The 17,036-nt window shown below is 38.6% G+C and overlaps 1 protein-coding gene across 1 annotated transcript in view; it reads right to left on the bottom strand.

Moving 5' to 3' along the window:
- LOC126195528 (dynein beta chain, ciliary-like) overlaps window positions 1–17,036 on the bottom strand; it is a 930,907-nt gene that overhangs the window by 233,200 nt on the left and 680,671 nt on the right. The window contains exons 40-41 of the mRNA XM_049934154.1: window positions 14,212–14,474; window positions 6,258–6,459 (exon numbers count right to left, since the gene is read on the bottom strand). Of these exons, the coding sequence (XP_049790111.1) occupies window positions 6,258–6,459; window positions 14,212–14,474 (465 nt within the window). The remainder of the gene's footprint in view (window positions 1–6,257; window positions 6,460–14,211; window positions 14,475–17,036) is intronic.

The following is a 17,036-nucleotide window of genomic DNA, read 5'->3' as shown; positions in this document are numbered from 1 at the left end:
AGCTCGAAATTCAGCACGGACTTCAATACAAGATGCTTATAATAGTTTCTACAATGAAACTTTGTCTCGAAACCTGGCAGAAAATCCAAAGAGATTCTGATTGTATGTGAAGTATGCTAGCAACAAGACACAATCAATGCCTTCTCCGTGAAATAGCAATGGAGATAATATCGAAGACAGTGCTGCCACAGTGGAGTTGCTAAACACAACCTTCTGAAATTCCTCCATCAAAGACGACAAAGTAAATATTCCAGAATTCGAATCAGAAACAGCTGCCAACATGAGTAACATAGAATGAGATATCCTCAGAGTAGTGAAGCAACTTAAATCACTGTCTTCTGGTCCAGACTCTATACCAATTAGGTTCATTTCAGAGTATGCTGATGCAATAGCTCCACACTTAACAATCGTATACAACTGTTCACTTGATGAATGATCCATACCCAAAGACTGGAAAGTTGCCAGGTCACACCAGTATTCAAGAAAGGTAGTAGAAGTAATAGGCCCATATTATTAATGTTGATATGCAGCAGGATTTTGGAAAATATATTGTGTTTGAACATTATGAATTACCTTGAAGAGAATGGTCTATTGACACACAGTCAAAATGGATTTAGAAAACATCGTTCTTGAGAAACACAACTAGCTCTTTACTCGCATGGAGTGTTGAGTGCTACTGACAAGGGATTTCAGATTGATTCTGTATTTCTGGATTTCCGGAAGGCTTTTGACACTGTACCACACAAGTGGCTTGTAGTGAAATTGAGTGCTTATGGAATATCATCTCAGTTATGTGACTGGATTTGTGATTTCCTGTCACAGAGTTCACAACTCGTAGTAACTGATGGAAAGTCATTGAGTAAAACAGAAATGATTTCTGGCATTCCCCAAGGTAGTGTTATAGGCCCTTTGCTGTTCCTTATCTATATAAACGATTTGGGAGACAATCTGAGCAGCTGTCTTAGGTTGTTTTCAGATGATGCTGTCGTTTATCAACTAGTAAATTCATCAGAAGATCAAAACAAATTGCAAAATGAGTTAGAAATGATATTTGTATGGTACAAAAGTTTACAGTTGACCCTAAATAATGAAAAGTGTGAGGTCATCTGCATGAGTGCTAAAAGGAACCCGTTAAACTTTGGTTACATGATAAATCAGTCAAATCTAAAGGGTGTAAATGCAACTAAATACCTAGAAATTATAATTATGAACAACTTAAATTGGCAGGAACACATAGAAAATGTTCTGGGGAAGGCTAACCAAAGACAGCATTTTATTGGCAGGACATTTAGAAAATGTAACAGATCTGCTAAGGAGACTGCCTATACAACACTTGTTCATTCTCTTTTAGAATACTGCTGTGTGGTGTGGGATCCTTACCACAAAGGATTGATGGAGTACTTCGAAGAAGTTCAAAGAAGGGTAGCATGTTTTATATTATCGCGAAATAGGGGAGAGAGTGTCACTGAAATGATACAGGATTTGGGGTGGACATAATTAAAACAATGGCTTTTTTAGTGTGGCGGAATCTTCTCATGAAATTCCAATCACTAACTTTCTCCTCCCAGGCGAAAGTATTTTGTTGACACCGACCTGCATAGGGAGAAATGATCACTATGATAAAATAAGGGAAACCACAGCTCGTACGGAAAGATATAGGTGTTCAATCTATCCACACGCTATACGAGATTGGAATAATAGAGAATTGTGAAGTGCCAGGCACTTAAATGTGATTTGCAGAGTATCGATGTAGATGTAGATCCCAGACATGGCAAAGCTGGTTGGCTGTTCTCATGCTACTGTCTTGAGTGTCTTTAGAAAATGTTTGAAGAACAGTGAACTCATGAGTAGGTGACAAGGTGTTGTCAAGTCTGATCACAGAAAATGGAGATCAGAGGCTTCCCTACTCAGTAAGCCAGAGGTAGTGGCGATCTGTGACAGATCTCATGACACACTACAGTGCTGCAACAGACACAAGTGTTCCATATAGTTCACACCACAGTGTTGAAGGCTCCATAGTGGACAATCCCTTTGTGTTCCCATGTTGACCTAATTGGAACATAAATTACTATTGTGGTAGACACTGAATCATAGAGACTGGACCTTAGAGCACAGAAATGATTCACGTAGATGAATCACATTTCTTGTTACACTTGGTGAATTGTTGTGTCTGGCTACACCATCACCCATGCAAATGGCTGATCAAAACAGGAATTGTGCCATAGATGTTTGGCTGGTGGGGAAGGTATATTATGCTATTGGAGAAATTCACCTAGACTACCATGGGACCTGTGGCCATACTGACATCTGTGAACTATGTGAACATTATTGTAGACTATCTGCATCCCTTCACACTTGATAGCTTCTCTGGTGGTGTAAGCTTCTTCCTGCACAATAACTGTCCATGACACATGGCCAGAATCATGCTACAGTGGTTTGAGGGTCATGATAGTGAACTTACTTTGATGTGTTGGCCACCAAATTCACCTGATCTGAACTCAAAGAAAGATATCTGGGACGTTATTAGACACCAGCTCTGTGACTAAAAACTACTGATCCATAATTTAAGGGTCATGGTCAAAGTGGACATCTGATGTCACAAACTCCAGAAGCCTACTAAGAATGTGTTTAATTCATGTCGGGCAGAATCATTACTGTGCTGTGTTCCAGAAGTGGTCCAACTCACTATTTAGCAGTTGGTCACTATGTTTTGGCTCATCAGTGTATTATGAATCTTTAATGCACTGATTTCTCATTGTCTTCCACCTTCAGGAGGAACAGAATGAAAGGGTCCCCTGAACTTTTACCCACTCCTCTGCCTGGCAGAAAGAGGGTTTCCTACACTAAAAGTCTTCATCTGTCATTGCCGATGATTTTCATTTAAAATTTAAGAAGTGACAGTGATAGACTGAGATTCAGTATCTTTCTGATTAGAGTCAAAAAAGCTACTCCTGGACCACAGTCTATGAACTTACAATGATAGATGACTGATGATGAAGCCCATCCATTCTTTGGGAACTCCTGGTTTTCTGCAACCTGAATGTAGACCCTAGGTCAATGAGTCCCATAAATTCCTACTCAGTATTTAACACTGCCACAGCAGAACATGTAGCAATGGATGTGGCAAGCAATAGTACCCTGATTTCCCAACACAGGTGGTGTAGTCACATATGATGTACACGTCTAAGTGCGTACGAGAAATCTGCCGAAGGAATTGAGTACAAGCAGGTACAGAACAGGAGTCAAATAGAATGTTTAACAGCAGATGTTGATGTTGAGTGGTCGATGTAGTCATCCTGTTAAAGCCTGCTTAGTGTTATGTAAAGGTTTTTTGTACCTATCTTTAGCTTGTTAGTTGTGGAGTAGAGGATAATAGGTGCCTTAACAACAGGGTACTGGACGTTTGTTTGACTGCACTGGTGCAAGTGGTGCTGGGAATGTCCTTGCAGATGAGAAGAGTATGGTAAAGAATGTATGATTGTGAAGTAGTTGAATGAATACAATCAACACTTGCAGGCTTTGAAAACTACTTCACCACAATTGCACAGTATCTATTTAGTGCATGGTGGAACTGGTGGTATTGTCTGAATGGGTAGCATCACTGCCTTAGATGCAGAAGGACCTGAGTTCAATTCCTGGTACCTCCTCAGATTTATTGTGGAATATGGGTGTGGGAGCAGTGTCCCCTCAGCCTCATGAGGGGAGATGAGCAGCTGCTTGAATTAACAAGCAGCAGAATCATCATGATTCATCTAATGGCATAATGGCTGGAGGGATTGGCAGCATGCTGATCAAATGTCCCACAATCATAGGTTGCTCCTCATACTGCCGTATAGGCAGCAGTCTGCCAATTGGAGGCCTAATCCCTGAGAGGTGTTTTATGTTTAGTTACGCAGTAAAATGGTGCTAATGAAAAACAGATAAATTATATAGTGCAGTACCAACATAGAGAATGAAGGAAGTGTGTCTTAACTATGGCTTCAGAACAAATCTTTGTAAGCAGTAAACTAACATTCATTCTCTTTAGTCACGTCAATATAAAGTTTACAGTAGTGTGCTGGTACATGGGGACACTGATGGATGAGATTATAGTATGTGACAGATAGTAGAGACAGGGTGTAAATGCGGGAAAGAAGAAAAAAATTCCCACATTTCCCAGTTAAAAAAGAACTTTTTCTCAAATGAAAATAAAGTTCTTCTGAGGTAAAAAATACACTTTTTCCATGATAAATGACAGTGTAGGTTTCCTCAAAGCTGAATGGATATATTCAAATTACACCAAACACAGTTTCTGAAGCATTGAAATCGAGATTGAAATGCGGTTCTGTAAGCCAACAACAGCTCATTTCACATGATCTAGTCAGCTAATGACAGCAGATATTCAGAGGATAGGACATGTGATGTAGTCAGCCAACTGCAATGTCACTGTTAAGTTGTGTGAACATACAAATAGGAAAAGTTAATGGTTTGAAGTAACACACATGGTGTTGCTACAAGAAACGCTAAGCTTTCACATATAATATTGGTCTTTTTGTGTGTGTTGCACTTTAAGGTACATCACACAAATGTGCTAGTAAAATTTTAAATAATAACATTAAAATGTGGCCTTCTGGGCTTGAAATTCTTCTAAGCAGTTGCTCCTCAATGTGTTGAATTTTAAATGAGAGTCAAACACTCTGTGATTTAAGAAATTCATTGCACATTCTCAATCGTAATATAATTCATCTTGTGTAAAAGGAAATCTATGATGGGCATCTGTGATGATGTAGGAAGCTCACATGTTCGCACTCGTATGTGTGTGTGTGTGTGTGTGTGTGTGTGTGTGTGTGTGTGTGTGTGTGTGTGTGAAGAGATGATACTGGAGTATCAGAATTTTGTAAACCATACTAAAATGCATAATTCGACTTAAAGTGCACATTCATATGTCCAGATTCACAATAAAGTAGGCCCAACCTGATATTAAGCTTTTGAGTGCAGTTTTCGGGATGCAAATTTTCTTGGGAATACCAGAACCCTATTATCTCATGTTTGGTTCTTTATTATGGCATAATGCCAGACATGTCAGAAGATGAAAATGTGCACCTGAAATTAAGTGAACAGTTGAAACTAGCCAAAAGTGTGGAATGAAACACTTCATTTCTAATAAATTGACTGCCTCCGTGGAAAAGATTAAGAAAAGCCATATTTATTTAGCAAACTGACAAAAATAACATCATTGTTCTGCAAGGTGATTAACGCTTGACTGACAAAAATGTGGAAATGAAATAGAATCAGAAAACCGAAACTAATAACACATTTTAGCCTTCTGTAATTATGTGAGTGGTATTTTAATTCATGTAACAGCTCCCAGCCACAGTAATCTGTTTTGTTTTCATTTGACGTGAGAACTGTAAATGAGGAGGAAAAGAGAAAAATCACTAAATGTAAACAGAGCTCACGTGGAGACTAACCCCCTCCCCACCAGAACCCAGACTGCTCTGTGGATGCACGAATCTGGCAGCTTGAGTACGCCAGATAAATTTTTCTGGGTAGCATCTGGCTGCTTGTTACTACTGCTGATACAGCTAACAGCCACACTTCACGTAGCCAGAACCGGGAAAAGGTACTGCCCATGCATAACTGAACTGCACATAAATGTGAACCCACTGGCAGCTGCTCAAACGAACTTAATTTAAACAGTTATGATGTCATGCTCATCAGCAGCAATTTATTGTTATGAATTATTCCATAGTCTTTGTTCTAAAGCCTTTGACACATTTTGCTGTTTATCAATTCTTACCAGTCAAAATTACAAGAATTTAACTGAAGACTAAAACAATGAAAAATTCTCAGAATTCTAAAAAATTCCCGGGTTTTTCCCCGTTTTCTTCCCGGACAAAAAAATTTCAGAGTTTTTCCTAGTTGTTCAGCATGTATATACCCTAGGATCTAGGAAGGAGAAGGAGCTAGTTACTTTCGTTCAGGGTAATAATTATAAACCATGAGTAACTAGAATTGATTTATTCCATAATCTCTTACATAAGAACAGAATACTGTGCCACAGTTTACAGTGATTTTTCTATAATTACTGTTATGCGTGTATTATGGATGGAAAGCCTACAAAAATAAAATAGGGATAAAACAGCCAACCCAGAATAATCCTAAGGGTAAAAATGATGAACTGTTTCAAATATTTAAACTATTATAATGACTACTTTCCTTCACTGAGCTACTTTAAAAGGCTGAAAAGTGGCATATATAGAATTGAATGCACTTGCCTTGAGAGAGCCAGCAACTACTAGCACAGACTTTATTGCCCTGAGTCCCCAATCATAGTGGTCTTGTTTGGACAACAGCTCCCGGCACAGAGTGTAAAGAGTGATGAACTTACGAGCCAAGAGGCGTGCTTCTTGGAAACCTTCTGCCACTAACATAATTTCACAGATCAGTTCAAAATCTGGTACCACCATTGCACATGGCCTGAAATAAAATGTATAAATTTCAAATTCAAGTCTATAAACAAATCATTTAAGAAGGAACTCAGTATTTAGATAATAACTTTCATAATAAGCATCTTATATCAACATAAGGCAAGCCACAATCAAATTCATTCTCTCTCTCTCTCTCTCTCTCTCTCTCTCTCTCTCTCACACACACACACACACACACACACACACACACACAAGCACACACACATTCACACACTAAACGTTATTATTCACAGAGTGGGCTGTGTGTGCAAGTATTCAAATGTTGTTGTGGTCTTCAGTCCTGAGACTGGTTTGATGCAGCTCTCCATGCTGCTCTATCCTGTACTGCAACCTACATCATTCTGAATCTGCTTAGTGTATTCATCTCTTGGTCTCCCTCTACGATTTTTACCCTCCACGCTGCCCTCCAATACTAAATTTGTGATCCCTTGATGCCTCAAAACATGTCCTACCAACCGATCCCTTCTTCTAGTCAAGTTGTGCCACAAACTTCTCTTCTCCCCAATCCTATTCAATACCTCCTCATTAGTTACGTGATCTACCCACCTTATCTTCAGCATTCTTCTGTAGCACCACATTTCGAAAGCTTCTATTCTCTTCTTGTCCAAACTAGTTATCGTCCATGTTTCCTTCCATACATGGCTACACTTCATACAAATACTTTCAGAAACGACTTCCTGACACTTAAATCTATACTCGATGTTAACAAATTTCTCTTCTTCAGAAACGATTTCCTTGCCATTGCCAGTCTACATTTTATATCCTCTCTACTTCGACCATCATCAGTTATTTTACTCCCTAAATAGCAAAACTCCTTTACTACTTTAAGTGTCTCATTTCCTAATCTAATTCCCTCAGCATCACCCAATTTAATTTGACTACATTCCATTATCCTCGTTTTGCTTTTGTTGATGTTCATCTTATATCCTCCTTTCAAGACACTGTCCATTCCGTTCAACTGCTCTTCCAAGTTCTTTGCTGTCTCTGACAGAATTACAATGTCATCGGCGAACCTCAAAGTTTTTACTTCTTCTCCATGAATTTTAATACCTACTCCGAATTTTTCTTTTGTTCCCTTTACTGCTTGCTCAATATACAGATTGAATAACATCGGGCAGAGGCTACAACCCTGTCTCACTCCCTTCCCAACCACTGCTTCCCTTTCATGCCCCTCGACTCTTATAACTGCCATCTGGTTTCTGTACAAATTGTAAATAGCCTTTCGCTCCCTGTATTTTACCCTTGACACCTTCAGAATTTGAAAGAGAGTATTCCAGTTAACATTGTCAAAAGCTTTCTCTAAGTCTACAAATGCTAGAAACGTAGGTTTGCCTTTTCTTAATCTTTCTTCTAAGATAAGTCGTAAGGTTAGTATTGCCTCATGTGTTCCAACATTTCTACGGAATCCAAACTGATCTTCCCCGAGGTCCGCTTCTACCAGTTTTTCCATTCATCTGTAAAGAATTCGCGTTAGTATTTTGCAGCTGTGACTTATTAAACTGATAGTTCGGTAATTTTCACATCTGTCAACACCTGCTTTCTTTGGGATTGGAATTACTATATTCTTCTTGAAGTCTGAGGGTATTTCGCCTGTCTCATACATCTTACTCACCAGATGGTAGAGTTTTGTCATGACTGGCTCTCCCAAGGCCATCAGTAGTTCTAATGGAATGTTGTCTACTCCTGGGGCCTTGTTTCGACTCAGGTCTTTCAGTGCTCTGTCAAACTCTTCACGCAGTATCCTATCTCCCATTTCGTCTTCATCTACATCTTCCCTTTCATGCCCCTCGACTCTTATAACTGCCATCTGGTTTCTGTACAAATTGTAAATAGCCTTTCGCTCCCTGTAAAACCTGGTTCCTAAATCTCTGTCTTACCATTATATAATCTATCTGATACCTTTTAGTATCTCCAGGATTCTTCCAGGTATACAACCTTCTTTTATGATTCTTGAACCAAGTGTTGTCCTCAAGCACATCGCCCTTGTATAAACCCTCTATATACTCCTTCCACCATTCGGTCTTCCCTTCTTTGCTTAGAATTGGGTTGCCATCTGAGTTCTTAATATTCATACAAGTGGTTCTCTTCTCTCCAAAGGTCTCTTTAATTTTCCTGTAGGCAGTATCTATCTTACCCCTAGTGAGACAAGCCTCTACATCCTTACATTTGTCCTCTAGCCATCCCTGCTTACACATTTTGCACTTCCTGTTGATCTCATTTTTGAGACGTTTGTATTCCTTTTTGCCTGCTTCATTTACTGCATTTTTATATTTTCTTCTTTCATCAATTAAATTCAATATTTCTTCTGTTACCCAAGGATTTCTACTAGCCCTCGTCTTTTTACCTACTTGATCCTCTGCTGCCTTCACTACTTCATCCCTCAAAGTTACCCATTCTTCTTCTACTGTATTTCTTTCCCCCATTCCTGTTAATTGTTCCCTTATGCTCTCCCCGAAACTCTGTACAAGCTCTGGTTTAGTCAGTTTATCCAGGTCCCATCTCCTTAAATTCCCACCTTTTTGCAGTTTCTTCACTTTCAATTTGCAGTTCATAACCAAGAGATTGTGGTCAGAATCCACATCTGCCCCTGGAAATGTCTTACAATTTAAAACCTGGTTCCTAAATCTCTGTCTTACCATTATATAATCTATCTGATACCTTTTAGTATCTCCAGGATTCTTCCAGGTATACAACCTTCTTTTATGATTCTTGAACCAAGTGTTAGCTATGATTAAGTCATGCTCTGTGCAAAATTCTACAAGGCGGCTTCCTCTTTCATTTCTTCCCCCCAATCCATATTCACCTACTATGTTTCCTTCTCTCCCTTTTACTACTACCGTATTCCAGTCACCCATGACTGTTAAATTTTCGTCTCCCTTCACTACCTGAATAATTTCTTTTATCTCGTCATACATTTCATCTATTTCTTCATCATCTGCAGAGCTAGTTGGCATATAAACTTGTACTACTGTAGTAGGCATGGACTTTGTGTCTATCTTGGCCACAATAATGCGTTCACTATGCTGTTTGTAGTAGCTAACCCACACTCCTATTTTTTTATTCATTATTAAACCTACTCCTGCATTACCCCTATTTGATTTTGTATTTATGATCCTGTATTCGCCTGACCAAAAGTCTTGTTCCTCCTGCGACCGAACTTCACTAATTCCCACTATATCTAACTTTATCCTATCCATTTCCCTTTTTAAATTTTCTAACCTACCTGCCCAATTAAGGGATCTGACATTCCACGCTCCGATCCGTAGAACGCCAGTTTTCTTTCTCCTGATAACGACGTCCTCTTGAGTAGTCCCCGCCCGGAGATCCGAATGGGGGACTATTTTACCTCTGGAATATTTTACCCAAGAGGACGCCATCATCATTTAATCATACAGTAAAGCTGCATTTCCTCGGGAAAAATTACGGCTGTAGTTTCCCCTTGCTTTCAGCCGTTCGCAGTACCAGCACAGCAAGGCCGTTTTGGTTAATGTTACAAGGCCAGATCAGTCAATCATCCAGACTGTTGCTCCTGCAACTACTGAAAAGGCTGCTGCCCCTCTTCAGGAACCACATGTTTGTCTGGCCTCTCAACAGATACCCCTCCGTTGTGGTTGCACCTACGGTATGGCCATCTGTATCGCTGAGGCACGCAAGTCTCCCCACCAACGGCAAGGTCCTTGGTTCATGGGGGGGAGTATTCAAGTGTTTTTAGTGTTCTAGTATTCAAATAGAACACTAAAAAGATAAACTGATATAATTATTCCATTGATATTAATATTAAAAGTGTGTTTATCATGGCTTTCCTGGCATACTAGTTGTAAAAATGACTCTCGGGTGAAACATCAGGTATCAATCTGAAACGCCAACAATATTTCAGTGGCACAACTTACTATCTCCTCCATCTAATCTTGTTCCAGGCCAACTGCTGCATGGTCTGATATTCTTTTCAAATCATATAGCATTTTCAATCTTCCCCTTCCTATTTTCTTCTGTCATTTGATTATACCTTTGATAAGTGTTGCTAAAATTTCTTTTTGTCACAGTATGTCCCACTCAGCTTGCTTTCCTTTTCTTAAATTGACTTGGGAGAGTTCTTTGCTCTTTTAACCCTTTCCATTTGTTTCCTGTTATTCACTTTATCCAACGATTTTGTTTTATTCATTCTCCTCCAAACTCACATCTTGAATGCTTCAATTTTGTCTCTTTCTCTCTTCTTCAATATCCAGCTGCCAGAGATGTGCACAAAACACTCCACATGAAACATTTAATCAACATATTCTTTAATGCTAATGCCACTTTGCTGCATGATAAGCATTTCTTTTTCTGGAAAGCTTGCTTTGCCATTGCAGTTCTCTGTCATATCTCTGTTCCACTCACCCACATATTGTCTAACATGCTCCCAAAATATCTGTACTGTGCAACCTGTTCAATCCAACTTCCTGTTGTTTTCACTTTCATACCTTATTTGTCATGTATTCACATCACTTTAGTTTTCTGTGTGTTGATTTTCATTCAATTTTCAATATTTCTTTAAGTATGGATACATTTCTGGGAAATCTGCAAGAGTACCATTCAACGGCAGATCTGATGCAGAAGTATGATGATGAATGGGTTCACATTCTTTGTGAAATTTTTATTTGAAATAATCCCTCTTTCGGCTGTTAAAACATTACTTGTTGTGATTGCATTTTCGATATGCGGTCATTTTCAAACATTGTGGGATGTTGTAGCCCTCTCAACAGAATAAGTCGTGATATGTTGTGTAAGAGCAGTTGCATTCAGCACTGTAAATTTATGTGCTGCTTTGTAGATCATAAACATTAGGAAACTGGTGAGATAATTACATAAGCACTCAAATTTAAATTTATATAGTAGGCATGGTAAATTGATCACAAGAGTATGCAACATGAAATGTACATTTCTTTTTGAACTGCTCTGCTTTATTAATGTCCTTTTTTCAGTTGAGAGGACGTTTATTATGAACTTTTATCCTATACTAGAGAACCCCCTTTGGTGTCTTTTGTCAGAGTTGCAACACCTTTGCAAAAAATTTGGTTATGTTATATCCCATGATCGTGAATGTATGTTTGTTTAAAATCTTCTTGGCTATGAACTTGTTGGCTATGAATATAATTAATGCACAGGTGTACATGAGCTCAAATTGCCCACTCCCTAAGTCAGTCAGACTGCTTGTTTCTGTAGTTCTTTTTACCACCCTAATGGTATTTCTTCTGAACATTATACTGTAGGAGAGTAAAAAGGGGATATGTTCTAATTACAACAGCAATATTATCTCATTATCAACATACTGACAGACAGCTCTTAGTGCAGATTATCACAATCAGCCATGGAACTTATTATAGTCTGTGTTTTAACTTCACTGAAATATGTGGAGTCATGAAACAAGTAGTTAAAAATTTCCTTGCAGGAGCCATTTATTCATGTTAGAAATGGATCTATAGGTAAGAGCAAACAATCAAAAGTCCAGAATGAAATAAAAACAACATTATGAAAAGGACAGAGTGCTATCCACCATATAGAGAAAACATTGAGGTGCAGACAGGTACAACAAAGAGAATGCTGTATTTAATGCGTTACCTACAAATTTATGTGTGTAGTATTTTATGATTGTTATCAGTTGATAGAAAGTCAATGTTAAAAACTTCCCATTATATTACAAAGTTTTATTATAACTATTTCTAGCAAGTACAGGAATTTTGGAATACTTATTCCCGGTGTCCTATAAACTCTGTATTTGGCTTTGATTTTACTGCTGGACATTCAAAATAGTGTTCAGCAGAGTACCTGATTTTTGTGGATGTAAATAGCAACCTTTTTGTGTTTTGATTCAGCCCTAGAGTAATGAGAACTAATTACATAACTTTTCAATTTTTGCAGCTTTTAGGTGGTGTCCTGTTAAGTGCCTCTGCAGTTGTTTGAAATATTTATATTGTTTCTTGAAGAGAAAGCGAATTTTTCTTTTTAAAAAACTTCTTCTAATCTGATGTCTTTTTTTACCATATTGTTTACCTTGGGAATTCTCACAGATTTCTTACACTTGCATTTGATACTAAACTTAGATCTGACATTGCAGATATATCCAACATTTACTTTATAACAGATTCTTAAAAAAAAAAAAAAAAATAATAATAATAATAATAATAATAATAATAATAATAATAATAATCAGATCCAAACAATTACAGAGGCATTTCGCTAGTACCAGTTACATACAAAATTTTCTCTAAGGTGCTATTAAACAGACTAGAACCACAAGCAGATCTGCAAATTGGGGAATACCAGGCGGGCTTCAGAAAAGGGAGATCATGCATCGAACAGATCTGGAACTTGAGAACACTTTTGAAAGTCAGACAGGCAAGAAACACTGTAGTTACCTTTGTGGACTTTAAAAAAGCATATGATTCTATAGACAGACAGACACTCTTTGACGTACTGGAAGAATATGGTATCGACAGAAAAACCAGGACACTTATACAACAGACGCTTACAGACACTACCTCCAAGATTAAGTTCATGGGAGAAATTTCGGAACCCTTCCACATAAACACAGGTGTCCGACAAGGAGACGGGCTCTCACCAATCCTGTTCAACATGGTGTTAGACAAAATTATCAAGCAGTGGGAGGAACAAGTTAAAGGAATACAGCTGGGAAGAACACGTGAAACCAAAACAATCATAAAATGTCTGGCATTTGCAGATGATATAGCCATACTCAGCAATAATACACAGGAGGCAAAGGAAGCACTGGAATGCTTGCATGAAATAGCTGCCAAAACAGGTCTGCAGGTATCTTACGAGAAGACACAATATATGGAACGACAGACCAACAATGTACACACCATGCATACTATATATGGATCCGTAGAAAGAGTCGAAAAATTTAAGTATTTAGGGGAGTACATACAAATTGGAGGATCAAACAAGGCGGCTAACATGGAACGAACGAAGAAACTCCAGAAGGCATACAAACTCACATGGTCACATTATAATAAGAAAAGCATATCGAGGCAGGCCAAACTTAGGCACTACAAAACAGTTGTATTACCAGAAGCATTGTACGCGTCAGAAACAACCACAATTGGAGCATCAGGCATCATAGACACAGAAAAAATAGAACGCAAAATTCTCAGAAAAATATTTGGACCAATTCACAGAGATGGCATATGGATGAAGCGACCTACCAAAGAGCTGTACCAGCACACTGACAGACTAACAGACACGATCAGAAAACGCAGATTAACTTTCTATGGGCACATACAGAGAATGGACAACAACCGACTTACAAAGAAAATTTTTGATGTAGTAAACAGCTCAAGCAAGAAAACAAATTGGTATCATGAAATAGACGAAGACTTAAGGCAGATAGGGATCAACAGGCAAATGATAGGAGACAGGAAATACTTCAGAAACAAAGTTAGGAGTGCAAAATTTATTGTAAAGGAGAGAAAGAAGACAGGAACATTATGGACAGAGCAAAGGAAACAGGAGCACAGCCAAAGGATGAAGAGATTTTGGGAAGAGAAGAGGAAGAGAGGAAAGAAGTGAAAATTGTGTCATCATGTGATTTTCAAGTTCAAACACTGTCCATAAGGGCAACAATGAAATGAATGAATGAATGAATAATAATAATAATAATAATAATAATAATAATAAAAGTGTAATCTAACATGTGACATTTGCCTCTTATGACAAAAATCTAGGAACTTGAAAATATATTTACCTGAAAAGTGCTTTCAAATTTTCAGGTAGCTCCGTTCTTCCAGCATACCCTGGGTTCATAGTAATGAACATCCCTACAGTTGGTATTAAAGCTATGACTTCGCCCATAAAGTTGAAAGTTGTCTTCTTGCCCTTAATAGCATCCAGAACAGATTTCACTTGTACAGACACCACAGACAATACTTCTACAGAGATGCGATTGAATTCATCAAAACAGCCCCATGCACCAGTCTGTGCTAAGCCCTTGTAGATATTTCCACATGACTGTAAATAAAATTTGCATATCAATATTTAACAATTATGCCTACTGTGAACCAGTATTATGAGATATGTTATAAGTGCAAAACGGGAATATCAATGACTCACTATCCAATTACATTAACATATATGCACCATGAAATTAGAACCTGTAATAAATCAAATACGGGCAACTGTATAACAAGAATACTAGAAATCAAATCTAGAGAGAAATTAAATTAGTCAAACAGGCTCTTCCACAGTTAGGTAGAGGCAAAAAACATATATCCATTAGCAGCAGTGAAAGTCAGCAAAGATAGTACTTGCAACAAGTTATGGAAATTGAGAAAGAAGGAAAATGTGACAAAGAGTCTGTTTACGTAGGAGAAGATGATGCTGGTAATCATACAGGTATCCAAAATATTTATATAACTATTAGCAAAATGACTTTCAAGTGTTTAAATTAATAACTGGTTCTGTATCTTCTTAATTACAGGCAAATTCTTCCATGCTCTATTACTAAAATGAGTTTTTATCTGCAAAAATTTAGTTTTGAAATCCAATGTGACACATATATACCTCGTTTTCTGCTACAAATTTTCAAATTGTTGGACAAAAATTAACCCAAAACTGAAATTAGAATCTACTTTCTGCAAGTAGAAAGCCATAGTCATGGCAAGAAAAATGTAACATGAGCAATTATGAAGCACTAATAATGTGACCTTAATTTCGTCCTTGATATCAATCAAAAGAGGCTCCAACACAATTATATTATAGGAAATGGTTACAAGATGAAGTGATATTATGCTCAAGAACAGGACTGAAGGGCAGGAAAGACAGAATTTGTCGTCTTGTGATGTTGTGGAAAAATTAATCTAATATTCTCTCTTCCGGAACTGCTAGTCCAGTGAGGTATAGTGCCACTACCTTGTAAAGAGTAAAATCTGTCAGGAGGGGCAGTGGAACACTGCATTAGCTGCCAACAATGTGAGCATAGTCTATTGACATTTGAATTAAGACAACAAGCATGTGAAATTATTACAAGACAAGCTAACCTTGCTCAGTGTAACTTGCCAGCACAATGTTAATACATGGCACAGGCATGGCAGTGTCTCAGTCAGCCAGGTTTCTGTGGTGTTGATGGGTGTGTGACCAGAAGCAGAACATTGACACAATGCGTGCAGTGCTATCTGCTGTAAATAATCACTGATTTTGTAGCAGAGTCTTTCACAATCCAGCAGTATCCTCAGAATATAGGTGGTACACCAGATGGCGACATGGAGCCACAAGATGCAGCTGATTTGGGTCTCCACCAGGTTACCTCCTCCCTACACTAAATGCATACCCAAAACTTGGTACCACAATGCAACAGGCCTTCTGGTAGACTCCAGCAATAGTTGGACACCTGCTAGGAGGCAGCAAGTCACAACCCTGGCACAGCAGCCACCTATCAACAGTGCAGTGGGCACATCTCTTGCCACTTGCTTTGTTCACTGCGTGTGGTCATTTATTGAAGAGGGGCTACTTCTGCAAGGTCCCAGTACATGCTGCTGATGTTGGTGTTGTGGCTCATGCAACACAGTCACAAGCCCAGCACCATGTGCAGATGTCAGCAAAGTTGGGCACCAGCACTTGTTGCCACTAGCTGGACGGACGCTGGCCACCAGTCGAGCAACTGCCGCTCCACTCCTGTGGAATAGGGGTGCGTTCACCTCTCTGCTGCACTGCAGAACCAATGTATCATTTGGAAATAAAGTATCGATTTTGACAGTTGCTTCTTCCTGGGACTCACTGGCCTGCCATACAGTCTCACCCAATGATCACTTAGCATCCTGTCAATATAGCCATCCCATGCCACCTCCAGAGTCAGCTATAAAATAGTATCAGAAGTGCAGATGTTGCCTCGGTGGGCAGCAGAGCATGTGTTGTCCATGAAGCATGATGTCTAGGTTATGATCTGTGGTATCAACATAGTACGGTAAGTAGAGTAACTGTTTGTTACTTTTTATGCGTGTGACAGGCACAGTATCTAGGATTGTCATTGAAACTTGAGGGTTACTTTGTTTAGCGTATTTACTCGAATCTAAGCCGCACTTTTTTTCCGGTTTTTGTAATCCAAAATACCGCCTGTGGCTTAAAATCCAGTGCAAAGCGGAAGCTCTGAAAAATGTTGGTAGGTGCCGCCACAACTAACTTCTGTCATCGAATATATGTAGCGCTTCGCAGGCACAAAGATAAATACTGGCACCAAAACCTCTGCCACAGTAAATAAATTTTAAAAAAAGGTGGAAGACGAGCTTTTTTTCTCCGCCCTGAGTTTCGAACACTGCATTTTCATACATTATCCAACGAAGTAAATACAAATTCCGTATTGCTCATCTTCAAATGTAGCAGCATTTCAATGTACAACAAAAACCCGACTGGCAAGACTGTTTGGGATGTTTGTCAATATGGCCAACTCTGCGTTCTGAATTTTTTCCTACCTGTGACAAGAGATCGTTGCTAATAGGAACTTTTATGAATTATGAATCACATGCAGTATTCTCTTCACCATAATAATAATACGAATATAAACATTTTGCCATGTAT

Source organism: Schistocerca nitens, chromosome 7, assembly GCF_023898315.1.
Source record: "Schistocerca nitens isolate TAMUIC-IGC-003100 chromosome 7, iqSchNite1.1, whole genome shotgun sequence".
Classification (NCBI taxonomy): domain Eukaryota; kingdom Metazoa; phylum Arthropoda; class Insecta; order Orthoptera; family Acrididae; genus Schistocerca; species Schistocerca nitens.
This window is presented reverse-complemented; position numbering and strand designations above follow the sequence as displayed.